The 14,135-nt window shown below is 38.1% G+C and overlaps 1 protein-coding gene across 1 annotated transcript in view; it reads left to right on the forward strand.

The window, feature by feature from the left end:
• Positions 1–14,135, forward strand: part of GRIP1 (glutamate receptor interacting protein 1) — a 193,035-nt gene that overhangs the window by 54,303 nt on the left and 124,597 nt on the right. The window contains exons 6-7 of the mRNA XM_035002883.1: positions 66–141; positions 2,448–2,593. Coding sequence (XP_034858774.1) covers positions 66–141; positions 2,448–2,593 — 222 coding nt within the window. The remainder of the gene's footprint in view (positions 1–65; positions 142–2,447; positions 2,594–14,135) is intronic.

Genomic DNA, 14,135 nt, shown 5'->3' on the forward strand with positions numbered 1-14,135 from the left:
TCTTTCTTTCTTTCTTTCTTTCTTTCTTTCTTTCTTTCTTTCTTTCTGTCTTTCTTTTTTGCTAGGAGGAGCACATGACGATAGAAATAAATCTCGTCCAGTTGTAATAACATGTGTTCGTCCTGGAGGACCTGCTGACAGGTAAACTTCATCTCTCTGTGTCACTATCCAAATAGATTAAACAAAGCTGGGGAAAGCAAATATGTTGGAATGTGAAAACTGAAATTGTTTGGGCTGTGGAATCAGAAGAAAGAAGGTTTGACCCCAGACTCGACACTGAACTACCCTCCATGTTTGGCAAGTGACTTAACAGTTCTGAGCTCAGTTTCCTGCACTGTAAAATGTAGATAACAATACCTACCTTTCAAGGTCTTCAATTTTATCAAAGACTGGCTGATGCCTTGCAGGGGACCTATCATGCAGTAGGTACTTAATAAAAGGCGGCTGGCTTTTTTAAGGCAGGCACTTTACATGCATCATCTCCAAATGCTAATCTCCTAATCTGGAAAGATAGGTGGTGGCATTTTGATTGTGACTATTATCCACATTCTTAGGATTATTATTACCTTTTGATAATGATTATATATGTCAGAATGGAAGTGACTTTTTTTTAAGATTTTATTTATTTATCTGAGAGAGAGAGAGAGAGTATAAGATGAAGAGAAAGGCGGAGGGAAAAGCAGACTCCCTGCTAAGCAGGGAGCCCGATGCGGGGCTCAATCCCAGTCCTGAGATCATGACCTGAGCAGAAGGCAGACGCTTAACCTACTGAGCCACCCCAGCACCCCTGGAAGTGACTTTTAATAAAAGGGAAGGAGCGTTGTCAGTGTCTAGAGCTATCTCTTCCTTACTGATTTGAATATTTGAAAGGGCAGCTCCTTTAGCTTTCATATCATAAACATGATGGGGGGGGTATTCCTAAGTAAACTCACAACTCAGCTGTCTCAGGAAATACTTGTCTTTGTATTAATTTCCCACAGCAAAAGTCAATTCCATAAAGGCAGAAAACCACAACTCCTGCCATTCGATATTGCTGAGGGGTAGGAGAAAAATGCCCCAATTACCCCTGATTCTGTACTATGTTTCAAACAAGGATACAGATTTTAAACCTTTTCTTAGGCAATAGAAATAGTAATAATACATAGTATTAATTGAGCATGTAACCAACCACGTGCCAGGAAATGTCCTAAGTGCTTGGCAGACATTATTTTATTTTATCCTTACAACTGCCTACTAAATGAAATATTTTTTATCCACATTTACAGGTGATAAAACTGAGGTGCAGTATGGTTAAGTGACTTGCCAGCTGGCTTATACATGGAAGAGTTAGGATAGGAATTCAGGTTTATTTTCCTTCAAAACTCATGCTGTTACCTTCCTTTTCTAAAAAGTTTGTGTTTAATATAAAATAAGATACTGGTTTCTCCCCTGTGCTATAGTATGTTTGCCTTTGCAGAAGATAATACAAAGTCAAAATTTTTACAGACATCTTGCCTTTTTCCTTTCTTGGGCTTCTCTTGTGAATTATTCTTCTGGAAGTAAATAAGAATATTTTTGTTCCTTATTAATGTTTAGGTTGAGATTGACAAAAATGTCAGAAGCAGGCCACTAGTTTGTGAGCAACATATAACCAATTTAATTTCGGATGAAGTGGAATCTAAAAATTTAAGATAAAAATTTAGTCAAAATTCTTAGAGGATTATCTAGGTGAAGGATATTTAAGAGATTTTTATCCTTTTAAATCCTAAACTTGTAATCCCCGTTTGATTTTCTCATCTCCATGACCCTCCCTGAGGCAGGAAGACTATGATCTGGAAGGCTCCTTGGCTATATTTTAGTGGTGTCCCTCACGTCCTGAGGTATCTTCTTCTAGTGCCTGGAGCATCTGTGGTCACAGCGGAAAGAATAGTATTTCCCTGTCTCATAGGGAATATGAGACTGAATCAATTTAATGATTGCCAAAATGGCCTGATAAATCAGTAGGGAAATTTATAGACTAGGGAAATTTTTCGCCAGTGCTCCCTGTCCCACTTGCTTTCACCAGTAATAAATTGAATGGAATCAGCAGGCTTTTCTGCTCACCTGGCTTTGGAAAACTAGGTAAATGCTACTTTCTGGGCTCTAATAAATCAATTTGAGACATTTCGGCAAAAACCTAGAAAAGCAAAAACTGTGTGTTTGGTACTTTTGTGCCCCAAGAGTTAAGTGTGGGTGACTTGGTGGTTGACTAATGTGCAATTATTACCTTATTACTGACACTCATATTATAGCAATTTTCTGTTCAGGGTTACCTCTCTCCTCTCTTACTATCACACTCGATGCTTAAAAGGAAATGCAAATAGGATGGAGGGCTGAACCCGTGAAAGAACTGCTTTGGCTAAGTGACCATTAATGCTAAACCACATTAGGTTACGCTAATGAAGACCATTTCTCTGTTCTCCCTTCAGAGAGGGCACCATCAAACCTGGCGACAGGTTGCTCAGTGTGGATGGAATTCGGCTTCTCGGAACCACACATGCTGAAGCCATGAGCATTCTTAAACAGTGTGGACAAGAAGCAACACTGCTGATAGAATATGATGTCTCAGTGATGGGTATGTCAGAGTCCTGAGGTGGTGCTCACTAAGCTCTAGGTCATGTCATTGTCCATCCCTGATAAACCACTCTGGATTAAGAATGGACTGTTCTGTCCTCCTGCAACAGACAGAATTCCATCAATACTATATCATTACTCTGTTGGGTTCAGGAAGAGGAGGTGAGTGGTACTTGTCAGCGATTTAGAGTTCTTGTGTCAATAGCTTCTATAATAAGGTCCTATTCTGTCAGAGTGTTTCACCTAGCTCTCAGTTCTTCTGTGTGGATTACCTTTGGGCAGCAAAGTATTTTCCCCTCCAAATCACAAAAATAGTATTATTAACTTAAGGGCTGGTACTTTGACTTTTACTACATGGAGACTAAGAAAAATAGGAGATGTCTTTCCTTCTTGTAACTTCACAGTAGGAAGCTCGCTCATCAGAATCAATAGAAATTACCAAGCATTTTATCATTAGATTTAGGAACAAAAAAAGAAAAGGGGACAGATAGAATCATTGATTAAAATCAGTGAGAATCATTGATTAAAAGAAAAATACCATTGAGTGTAGTGGGTTTTTTTTTTTAAATAGAATTGACACACAATGTTACATTAGTTTCAGGTGTACAATATGGTGATTTGACAAGTTCATATGTAATGCTGTGCTCACCACGAGCATAGCTCCCATCTGTCACCATAGAATGCTACTAGAGTACCAATAACTATATTCCCTATGCGTGCCTTTCATTCCCATGACCTATTCATGCCATAACTAGAAACTTCTATCTCCCACTCCCCTTTACCCATTTTGCCCACCCACCCCCACCTTTTCGCCTCTGGCAACCATCAGTTTGTTCTCTGTATTTATAGGCCTGATTCTGCTTTTTATTTATTCATTTGTTCATTTTTTTTAGATTCCACATATGAGTGAAATCATATGGTATTTGTCTTTCTCAGTCTGACTTATTTCACTTAGCGTAATACCCACTAGGTCCATCCATATTGTCTCAAATGGCAGAATCTCACCCTTTTTTATGGCTGCATCATATAACACACCTTCCTTATCTATTCACCTATCAATGGACACTTAGGTTGCTTCCATATCTTAGCTATTGTAAATAATGTTGCAATAAAAATAAAGGTGCACATATCCTTTCAAGTTAGTGTTTTTGTTTTCTTTAGGTAAAAACCCAATAGTGGAATTATTGGACCATATGGTATAGCAATTTTTAATTTTTTGAAGAACCCCCATTCCAAAGCACCAATTTACATTCCCACCCACAGCGCATGAGGATTCCTTATCTTCCACATCCTCACCAACACTTGCTATTTCTTGACATTTTTATTTTAGCCATTCTGACAGATGGTAAGATGATATTTCATTGTGGTTTTGATTTGCATTTCCCTAGTGATTAGTGATGTCGAGCATCTTTTCATGTTTCTGTTTGTATCTGAATGTCTTCTTTGGAAAACAGTCTATTCAGTTCTTCTGCCCATTTTTAATTGGATTGTTTGGTTTTTCGGTGTTGGGTTATAGAAGTTCTTTACACATTTTGGATATTAACCCTTTTTCAGATATATCATTTGCAAATCTTCCCCCATTTAGTAGGTAGCCTTTTTTGTTGTTGTTGATGGTTTCCTTTGCTGTGTAAAAGCTTTTTATTTTGATGTAGCCCCAATAGTTTATTTTTGTTTTTGTTTCCCTTGCCTTAGGAGACCTATCTAGCAAAATGTAGTGTAGTATTCTTTCTTTCAGTAATGCTTCCAATGGAAATTAGTTCTATTTCTACACTCACAACTATGGTAAAACTTGGAAGATATACTCTTCTGGATTTTAAATGTTACAAGAGAGCCAAAGTTTTGTGTAATGTTAACTAAGGCAGAAAAATTATGAGATAATGAATTGGAACTTAAAATTGAAACTAAATCATGTTGTTAGTACTTCTTACAATTATCAGACATGATTATCTGACTGGATTTTACATGTAAGTTTTATACTGGTGAACTGTAGCAGAGATAAAGAGACTGTTCTATAACTGCAAACTCCTTTATTTCCCACTCTGTATGATTCATGTAGAACAGTGTTGCTTGAAAGTGTTAATATGTCTACTGGCCTGAAATGTTTTAATGAGGTATGAGGTTTCTGAAAAGATTTAAAAGTATGAGATTTAAGGAGTTCTTAGCAGAATAAACCGTATAATATGCCCTTGAGATGGAAAATTCAGAAATAAATGAACTTTCCTCCCTCGTCTTTCTCTTATATCCTCTCCCTCCTTCTTTTCTTTTTCTTTCTCTTTTGTTACATAGTTTTGAATTAGATTTGGAGTTAGGTGATTTGGGCTTGGTTTTCACTCCACTGATATCTAGCTGTTAATTTGGACCATGTTACTTATTTCCCTATGCCTTAGTTACCTCATTTGTCAAATGGGGACTAGCAAAACCTATTTTAAAGTTGTGAGTCAAAATAAAATTATACAGTAAAATATATTTTAAATGATGATACAATATATTATTAACATTAAGCATTGAAACAGATGTTTAACATATTTAATCATTCATTCAGTCCACAAATATTTATTGGGCTAAGTGGCAGGTATCAAAATACAGGAGTCCTGTAAACAAAACAGACTTAGTCCCTGCCCTTATGAAGTTTGCAGTAGATGGGAAGGACAGACAGTAAACAAGAACTTGATCAAACAAACACTCATGAAGTGTGATCATTACCTGCTATAAAGGGCATGAACTGGATTCTGTGATAGGGAATAAAGGAAGGTACAGGTGAGAGTTAGCAGATGCCAATAAGGTAGTCAGTGAAAAGGTGACATGTGAGCTAAAACCTAAAGGCTTAAAAGGAACCAGCTCCCAAACTGAAGACAATAGTCTATAGGGCCTGAGCACTCTACCTCAAAGAGACATCTCCCATGGGGATGGACGCCGCTTCAAAGGAAATTCCTCCATGTTCCATTATTGCCAGAGTCAGGAGGGGATGGGGTGACCTATCTGTCCGCCTTCACCCCAATTCACACATTCTGAATGATGTTTGACAGTTTCCACACTTCAGAGTTCTCAAATAGCCCCCTAATATAGGGGAAAGTGGGCCATCAGGAAGGAAACATATTAAAAAGTCTCTAAGTTGCTAGATATAAGATCAGTATACAAAAATCAGTTGCATTTCTTTATACCAGTCAAAAACAAAGTTAAAACTTTAAGATACCATTTATAATAGCAATAAAAAGGAATAAATATAACAAAAGTTGTGTGTACCCATTACATAGATATAGATATATAGATATGGATATAGGCATATACATTAAGAAATACTTAAATGAAGATCTATGTCACATTATTGAATGGGAAGTCTTAATAACTAAGAGATGTCATTTCTGTCAAATGCATCCATAAATTCAATTCTATTCAAAATCTTAAAAGGATCTTTGGGGGGACCTTAATAAGGTATTTCTGAAATGTACATGGAGTAAGAAAGGTAGGAGGAGGAAAACAGCCAAAATGTTTTTGAAACAATAGGAAAGCAGAAAAACTTGTTCTACCCAATATCAAGACTCATTCTAAAATGGTGCCGTTAAGTCTATGTAATATTAGCCATGGGATAATAAAGAGATCAATGGAAGAGAATGGAATACCTAGAAACAAACCACTGTGGATATGGAAACAAAGGTATAGTCTTACATCTGTTGGGAAAGGTTGAACTAGTCACTATATGATGCTGGGGCAATTAGTTAGCCACATGGGAAAAATTCTATTAAATTCCTACTTCATACCCCACTCAAAAATAAATGCTGTGTTTGCATAACCATTTCCCAATAAAGTGCTATTACAAATAACTGGAATGAATATCCTTTTACCCAAATCTTTGTATTTCTGATTTTACTGAAGTATGTAGTTCTTATTTAAATATTTGGCATGTCATTCTAAATTGTCCTCCAGAAAGGTTATACTATTTTATATTACTACCAGCAATGTTTTAAGTGTAATTACCTCACCAGAGCTTGTCAACATTGGATATTATCATTTTTAATCTTTCTGGTTTGTTAAGTGAAAATTGCATTTATATTTTAATTTACTATTAAAAAATTTCTAGTACAAGTGAACATTTTTTCATATGACCACTAGCCAATTTCATTTCTTATTGTATGCTTATGTCCTTTAGTCATTTTTCTATTGGATATGCTCTTAATTTTTTTATTGGTTTGTATAAACTATATATTAAGGACATTCCTCCTTATCAGTTTCTTGAAAATTGTCAGTAGTTTATTTCTCCTTTTGGACATATTGAAGTTTTTTGGTTTTTTTTTTGATTCAGCATTTTTCTTAGAATTTAAATATTTTTTTCCTAAATAGTTACCTAATATCCCAATCATTTAATAAAGAATCTATCACATATCCACTGATTTTTAATTTTTTAAATCATATATTAAATTATTAAATATACTAACCTCTACATGGGGCTAGTTGTTCTGATCCCTGTATCTAGTTTCACACCATAATTCAGGATCAGACTTTTGAATAGAAGTCTTAGCATAAGAGCTCTTAATTACCATAAAAGGACACACATTTATATCTGAAAAAATTATCTATATACTACATCTGTTGTATTATTCTAAGCCTTGTTAACTTCATATAGCAAATGAGCAAACTTTGGATTTTTCAATTTCTTTTTTTTTTAATTTATTTTTAAATTCCTTTTTCTCTCTTTTCTTCTTTTCACCTCTCTTGTACCCACTTGCTTACTGTCTCAACTTTTTCTCTCCCACTCTGTTCCTCACTGTCAATCCTCCACTCTTCCCCCTTTCCTTTCCAGCCACCCAGTTCTTTTTCATGTTCTGCTCTCAGTTTCTCACTTGTCAGTACTACTCTATTCTGTCTTACTTGGATGTTTTTCTAATATTCCCTATAGTCATTATCTTTTTTCTCTTTTTGTCTTTCTTGCTTTTTTCCATTCCTGTTCTCCTAATTTGGGTTAAGATAGGATTAGGTATCCATAAGGTCAAATAATTGAGAATGACAATTTGAGGAAAGGGAAGTAAAAAGGGTGCCTTAGAATATGGGATTCTCTCAATAAAAATTGTTCATCAAATATTAATGGAAACTTTCTTTTATAACAAAAACACATTTTTCCCTTTTTTGTAATACTCTTTCTTTTGCAACTTTTGGAGCTTTTCTTCCTCAAAAGGAATAAAATGAGTTTTTACACAACACGGCCTGTTTACACTAAGAGGCCCAATTAGCATTTCAAACTCTGTGTAAGTAAAATTCCCATTAAAAAATAGTTTACCACTATGTTTTTTGTGAAAAAAATTGTTAACATTCATAGAATTAATATTCAATAAACCAAAAAAAATCAAATTTTTAACAGGATCTGAGCAGAAAAGGATTTTTTAATGGGAAAATATTCAGTCAACCAGAACTTTGATACCAAAGACACTGATATTTTCTTTGTTGAATATAAGAATTAAACATGTTCTATATCCCTTAAGACTTTAGGTCAGGTACTGGTCTAAAGATTATCAATTCTTTTAATACATAATATATTCATCAAATCCTAATGGAAAATGTGTTGAGATAGGCATTAGATTATATTGATTCCTATTTTGTACCTTTTACCAATCTCCCTTGATCTTAGACTCAATGACTTCATTTGTTTGTATAATCTTTTCCTTCTATAAAATAAGAATGTTGATATTTACCCTATTCAGCTCATTAAGATACTAAAGTCCTCAATAATTAAACATTTTTTTTCCAATGATTTTTTAAAATTTTATTATGTTACGTTAGTCACCATACAATACATCATTAGTTTTTGATGTAGTGATCCACGATCCATTGTTTTCGTATAACACCAGTGCTCCATGCAGTACATGGCCACCTTAATACCCATCACCGGGCTAACCAATCCCCCCTACCCCCTCCCCTCTAAAACCCTGTTTGTTTCTCAGGTGCATAGTCTCTCATGGTTCATCTCTCCCTCCAATTCCCCCTGCCCTCATTTTTCCCTTCCTTCTCCTAGTGTCCTCCATGCTATTCCTTATGTTCCACACATAAGTGAAACCATATGATAATTGACTTTCTCTGCTTGACTTATTTCACTTAGCATAATCTCCTCCAGTCCCATCCATGTTGATGTAAAAGTTGGGTATTCATCCTTTCTGATGGCTGAGTAGTATTCCATTGTATCTATGGACCACATCATCTTTATCCATTCATCTGTTGAAGGGCATCTCGGCTCTTTCCACAGTTTGGCTATTGCGGACATTGCTGCTATGAACATTGGGGTGCATGTGGCCCTTCTTTTCACTACATCTGTGTCTTTGGGGTAAATACCCAGAAGTGCAATTGCTGGGTCATAGGGTAGCTCTATTTTTAAATTTTTGAGGAACCTCCACACTGTTTTCCAAAGTGGCTGTACCAACTTGCATTCCCACCAACAGTGTAAGAGGGTTCCCCTTTCTCCACAACCTCTCCAACATTTGTTGTTTCTTTCCCTGTCCATTTTGGCCATTCTAAATGGTGTAAGGTGGTATCTCAGTGTGGTTTTGATTTGAATTTCCCTGATGGCTAATGATGATGAACATTTTTTCATGTGTCTATTAGCCATTTGTATGTCTTCTTCAGAGAAGTGTCTTTTCATATCGTCTGCCCACTTTTTGACTTGATTATTTGTTTTTTGGGTGTTGAGTTTGAGAAGTTCTTTATAGATCTTGGATACCAGCCCTTTGTCTGTGGTGTCATTTGCAAATATCTTCTCCCATTCTGTGGGTTGCCTCTTTGTTTTGTTGACTGTTTCCTTTGCTGTGCAGAAGCTTTTTATCTTGATGAAGTCCCAAAAGTTCATTTTTGCTTTTGTTTCACTAGCTTTTGCAGATGTATCTTGAAAGAAGTTGCTGTGGGCGATGTCAAAGAGGTTACTGCCTATGTTCTTCTCTAGGATCTTGAGGGATTCCTGTCTCACATTGAGGTCTTTCATCCACTTTGAGTTTATCTTTGTGAATGGTGTTAGAGAATGGTCGAGTTTCATTCTTCTGCATGTGGCTGTCCAATTTTCCCAGCACCATTTATTGAAGAGACTGTCTTTTTTCCATTGCATGTTTTTTCCTGCTTTGTCAAAGATTATTTGACCATAGAGTTGAGGGTCCATATCTGGGTTCTCTATTCCGTTCCATTGGTCTGTATGTCTGTTTTTGTGCCAATACCATGCTGTCTTGGTGATCACTGCTTTGTAATATAGCTTGAAATTGGGCAACCTGATGCCCCCAGCTTTGTTTTTCTCTTTCAACATTTCCTTGGTGATTCGGGGTCTTTTCTGATTCCATACAAATTTTAGGATTGTTTGTTCCAGCACTTTGAAAAATGTCATTGGAATTTTGATCGGGATGGCATTAAAGGAATAGATTGCTCTGGGTAGCATAGACATTTTAATTATGTTTGTTCTTCCGATCCATGAGCATGGAATGTTTTTCCATCTTCTTGTGTCTTCTTCAATTTCTTTCTTGAGTGTTCTGTAGTTCCTAGAGTATAGATCCTTTACCTCTTTGGTTAGGTTTATTCCGAGGTATCTTATGGGTTTTGGTGCTATTGTAAATGGAATCGTTTCTCTAATTTCTCTTTCTACAGTTGCGTTGTTAGTGTATAAGAAAGCAACTGATTTCTGTGCATTGATTTTGTATCCTGCCACATTACTGAATTGCTGGATGAGTTCTCGTAATTTGGGGGTGGAGTCTTTTGGGTTTTCCACATAAAGTATCATGTCGTCTGTGAAAAGAGAGAGTTTGACTTCTTCTTTGCCAATTTGAATACCTTTTATTTCTTTTTGTTGTCTGATTGCTGTTGCTAGGACTTCTAGTACTATGTTGAACAACAGTGGCGAGAGTGGGCACCCTTGATGTGTTCCTGATCTTAAGGGAAAGGCTCTCAGCTTTTCCCCATTGAGGATGATATTCGCTGTGGGTTTTTCATAGATGGATTTTATGAACTTGAGGAATGTTCCCTCTATCCCTATACTCTGAAGAGTATTAATCAGGAAAGGATGTTGTATTTTGTCAAATGCTTTTTCTGCATCAATTGAGAGCACCATATGGTTCTTCTCCCTCCTCTTATTAATGTGTTCTAACACACTGATTGATTTGCAAATGTTGAACCACCCTTGCATCCCAGGGATAAATCCCACTTGGTCGTGGTGGATGATCCTTTTAATGTATTGTTGGATCCTATGAGCTGGGATTTTGTTGAGGATTTCGGAATCCATATTCATCAGAGATATCAGTCTGAAATTCTCCTTTTTGATGGGGTCTTTGCCTGGTTTGGGGATTAAGGTAATGCTGGCCTCATAGAATGAGTTTGGAAGTTTTCCTTCTGTTTCTATTTTTTGAAACAGCTTCAGTAGAATAGGTATTATGTCTTCTTTGAATGTTTGGTAGAATTCCCCAGGGAATCCATCAGGCCCTGGACTCTTGTTTTTTGGGAGGTTTTTGATCACTGCTTCAGTCTCGTTACGGTTATTGGCCCATTCAGGTTGTCAATTTCTTCCTGTTTCAGTCTTGGCAGCTTCCTGTTTCAGTCTTGGCAGCTTCCTGTTTCAGTCTTGGCAGCTGAAAGGCCTCCATTTCATCCAGATTGCTCAGTTTATTAGCATATAGTTGTTGATAATAAGTTCTAATAATTGTTTCTATTTCCTTGGTGTTAGTCGTGATCTCTCCCCTTTCATTCATAATTTTATTAATTTGGGTCCTTTCTCTTTTCTTTTGGATAAGTCTGGCCAGGGGTTTATCGATCTTATTAATTCTTTCAAAGAACCAACTTCTAGTTTCGTTGATCTGATCTACTGTGTTTCTGGTTTCTAATTCATTGATCTCTGCTTTAATTTTAATCATTTCTCTTCTAATGCGTGGCTTGGGCATCGTTTGTTGCTTTTTCTCTAGTTCTTCAAGGTGTAGAGTTAGTTGGTGAATTCGGGATTTTTCTGTGTTTTTGAGTGAGGCTTGGATGGCTATGTATTTCCCCCCTAGGACCGCCTTTGCAGTATCCCATAGGTTTTGGACTGATGTGTTTTTGTTCTCATTGATTTCCATGAATTGTTTAAGTTCTCCTTTGATTTCCTGGTTGACCCAAACATTCTTGAGCAGAGTGGTCTTTAGCTTCCAAGTGTTTGAATTTCTGCCAAATTTTTTCTTGTGATTGAGTTTTAAGGCATTGTGGTCTGAGAATATGCAGGGAATAATCTCAATCTTTTGGTATCAGTTGAGACCTGATTTGTGACCCAGTATGTGGTCTATTCTGGAGAAAGTTCCATGTGCGCTCGAGAAGAATGAGTATTCTGTTGTTTTAGGGTGGAATGTTCTGTAAATATCTATGAGGTCCATCTGATCCAGTGTATCATTCAAAGCTCTTGTTTCCTTGTTGATTTTCTGCTTAGATGATCTGTCCATTGCTGAGAGTGGAGTATTGAGGTCTCCTACAATTAAGGTATTGTTATCAATATGACTCCTTATTTTGGTTAACAGTTGGCTTATGTAGATGGCTGCTCCCCTGTTGGGGGGCATAGATATTTACAACTGTTAGATCTTCTTGTTGGATTGACCCTTTAAGAATGATATAGTGTCCTTCTGTGTCTCTAATTACAGACTTTAGTTTAAAATCTAATTTGTCTGATATAAGAATTGCTACCCCCAGCTTTCTTTTGAGGTCCGCTGGCATGGAAGATGGATCTCCATCCCTTCACTTTCAGTCTGGATGTATCTTTAGGTTCAAAGTGAGTCTCTTGTAGGCAGCATATGGATGGGTCCTGTCTTTTTATCCAACCTGCAACCCTGTGCTGTTTTATGGGAGCATTTAGGCCATTCACGTTGAGAGTGATTATTGAAAGATATGAATTAACTGTCATCGTGTTGCCTGTGAAGATGTTGTTTTTATAGATTGTCCCTGTAAATTTCTGTTGTTTATCACTCTTGGGGTCTTTCTCCTTTTATAGAACCCCCTCTTAATATTTCTTGCAGGGCCGGCTTGGTGGTCACATATTCTTTCAGCTTCTGCCGGTCGTGTAAGCTCTGCACCTCTCCATCCATTCTAAATGAAAGCCTTGCCGGATAAAGTATTCTTGGCTGCATGTTCTTCTCATTTAGTACCCTGAATATGTCTTGCCAGGCCTTTCTGGCTTGCCAGGTCTCTGTGGATAGGTCTGACGTTATTCTGATGTTCCTCCCTCTGTACGTAAGGACTCTCTTCCCCCTAACTGCCCTTAAGATGGTTTCCTTGGTTCTAAGATTTGCAAGTGTTACTATTACATGCCGGGGTGTTGGCCTGTTTTCCTTGATCTTGGGAGGGGTCCTCTCTGCCTCTAGGATGCGAATGTTTGTTTCATTCCCCAGATTAGGGAAGTTCTCAGCTACGATTTGCTCAAATACATCTTCTAGTCCTCTCTCTCTCTCCACTCCCTCCGGGATTCCAATTATTCTGACATTGGAACGCTTCATGGTGTCACTTATTTCTCTGATTCTATTTTCATGGATTCTGAGTTGTTTTTCCCTGGCCTCCTCTTTTCCCTTTTTATCTATTATATTGTCTTCCAGGTCGCTTATTCGTTCTTCTGCCTCAGTTACCCTAGCTGTTAGGTTATCTAGATTGGATTGGATCTCATTGATAGCATTTTTAAGTTCTGCCAATTCAGCTTTCATTTCTGCCCTTAGAGACTCTATGTTGCCATTAATTGATTTCTCCATTCTAGCCATTGTCTTCACAATTGCTAGCCTGAATTCCATCTCCAACATCTTGGTTATATCTGCATCCATTTGTAAATCTGCAGCATAAGTCATAATCTCTGAGTCTTTTCTATTTTGGGGGCTCCTCCTCCTAGTCATTCTGTTGATGGGTGTTTGAGGGAATGTATAGAGTCCAAATTATTGACCAGAACCCAAGCAAGATGCACCTGTTTTATTGGGACCTTAGGGTTGCTGGCCTCTTGTTTTCCCAGCCTGTCTTCTGGGGGAGGGGCCTGCCGCACTGTTACTCAGGCAACCCTGTTTGGGCGGAGTTGCCCTGCCCCCCTGTGGCGGGGGATGGGCTCAGCGGGAATCAGTTTTGGGGGCTTTTGTTCTCTGGCGGCTTTCCCTGGCGGCTTTCCACATCTCTTCCGCGAGTCAGAGCAGAAGAGACCGTTTCCAACCCTCTGCCTCAGAGCGGAGAGACTGCAGTCTGTTCTTCAGTGAACTCTCCAGGCCACACCATCTCCGTTTCTGTCCCTGCTGCTATAAACTGCAGCGTCCTGGGTTGTGCGCCCCTCCGCTGCGCCCCCATTCCTGCCTCCAGGTCGGGGCACATCTCTGCCCTTTGTGCTTCTAAAACCACCAGCTGCCCCCAGATCACACGTGCGACCCCACCACTGAGGGTTTCCGTCCGGGGGCTGAAGTTTGCAGGCGCGACCCCGCCACTCCAGGTTTCCGTTCCGGGGGCTGCCCTAAAGTCCTTTCCCCGCCACTACCAGTCTGCGAGTCTGTGCCCCATCCCCAGTGATCGAGGCTGTCGCTCACCGGCGGTGTAGGATCCCCACGTCCAGG

The sequence above is a fragment of the Mirounga leonina genome, unplaced genomic scaffold (genome assembly GCF_011800145.1).
Source record: "Mirounga leonina isolate KUSES-001 unplaced genomic scaffold, KU_Mleo_1.0 Mir_126, whole genome shotgun sequence".
NCBI lineage: Eukaryota > Metazoa > Chordata > Mammalia > Carnivora > Phocidae > Mirounga > Mirounga leonina.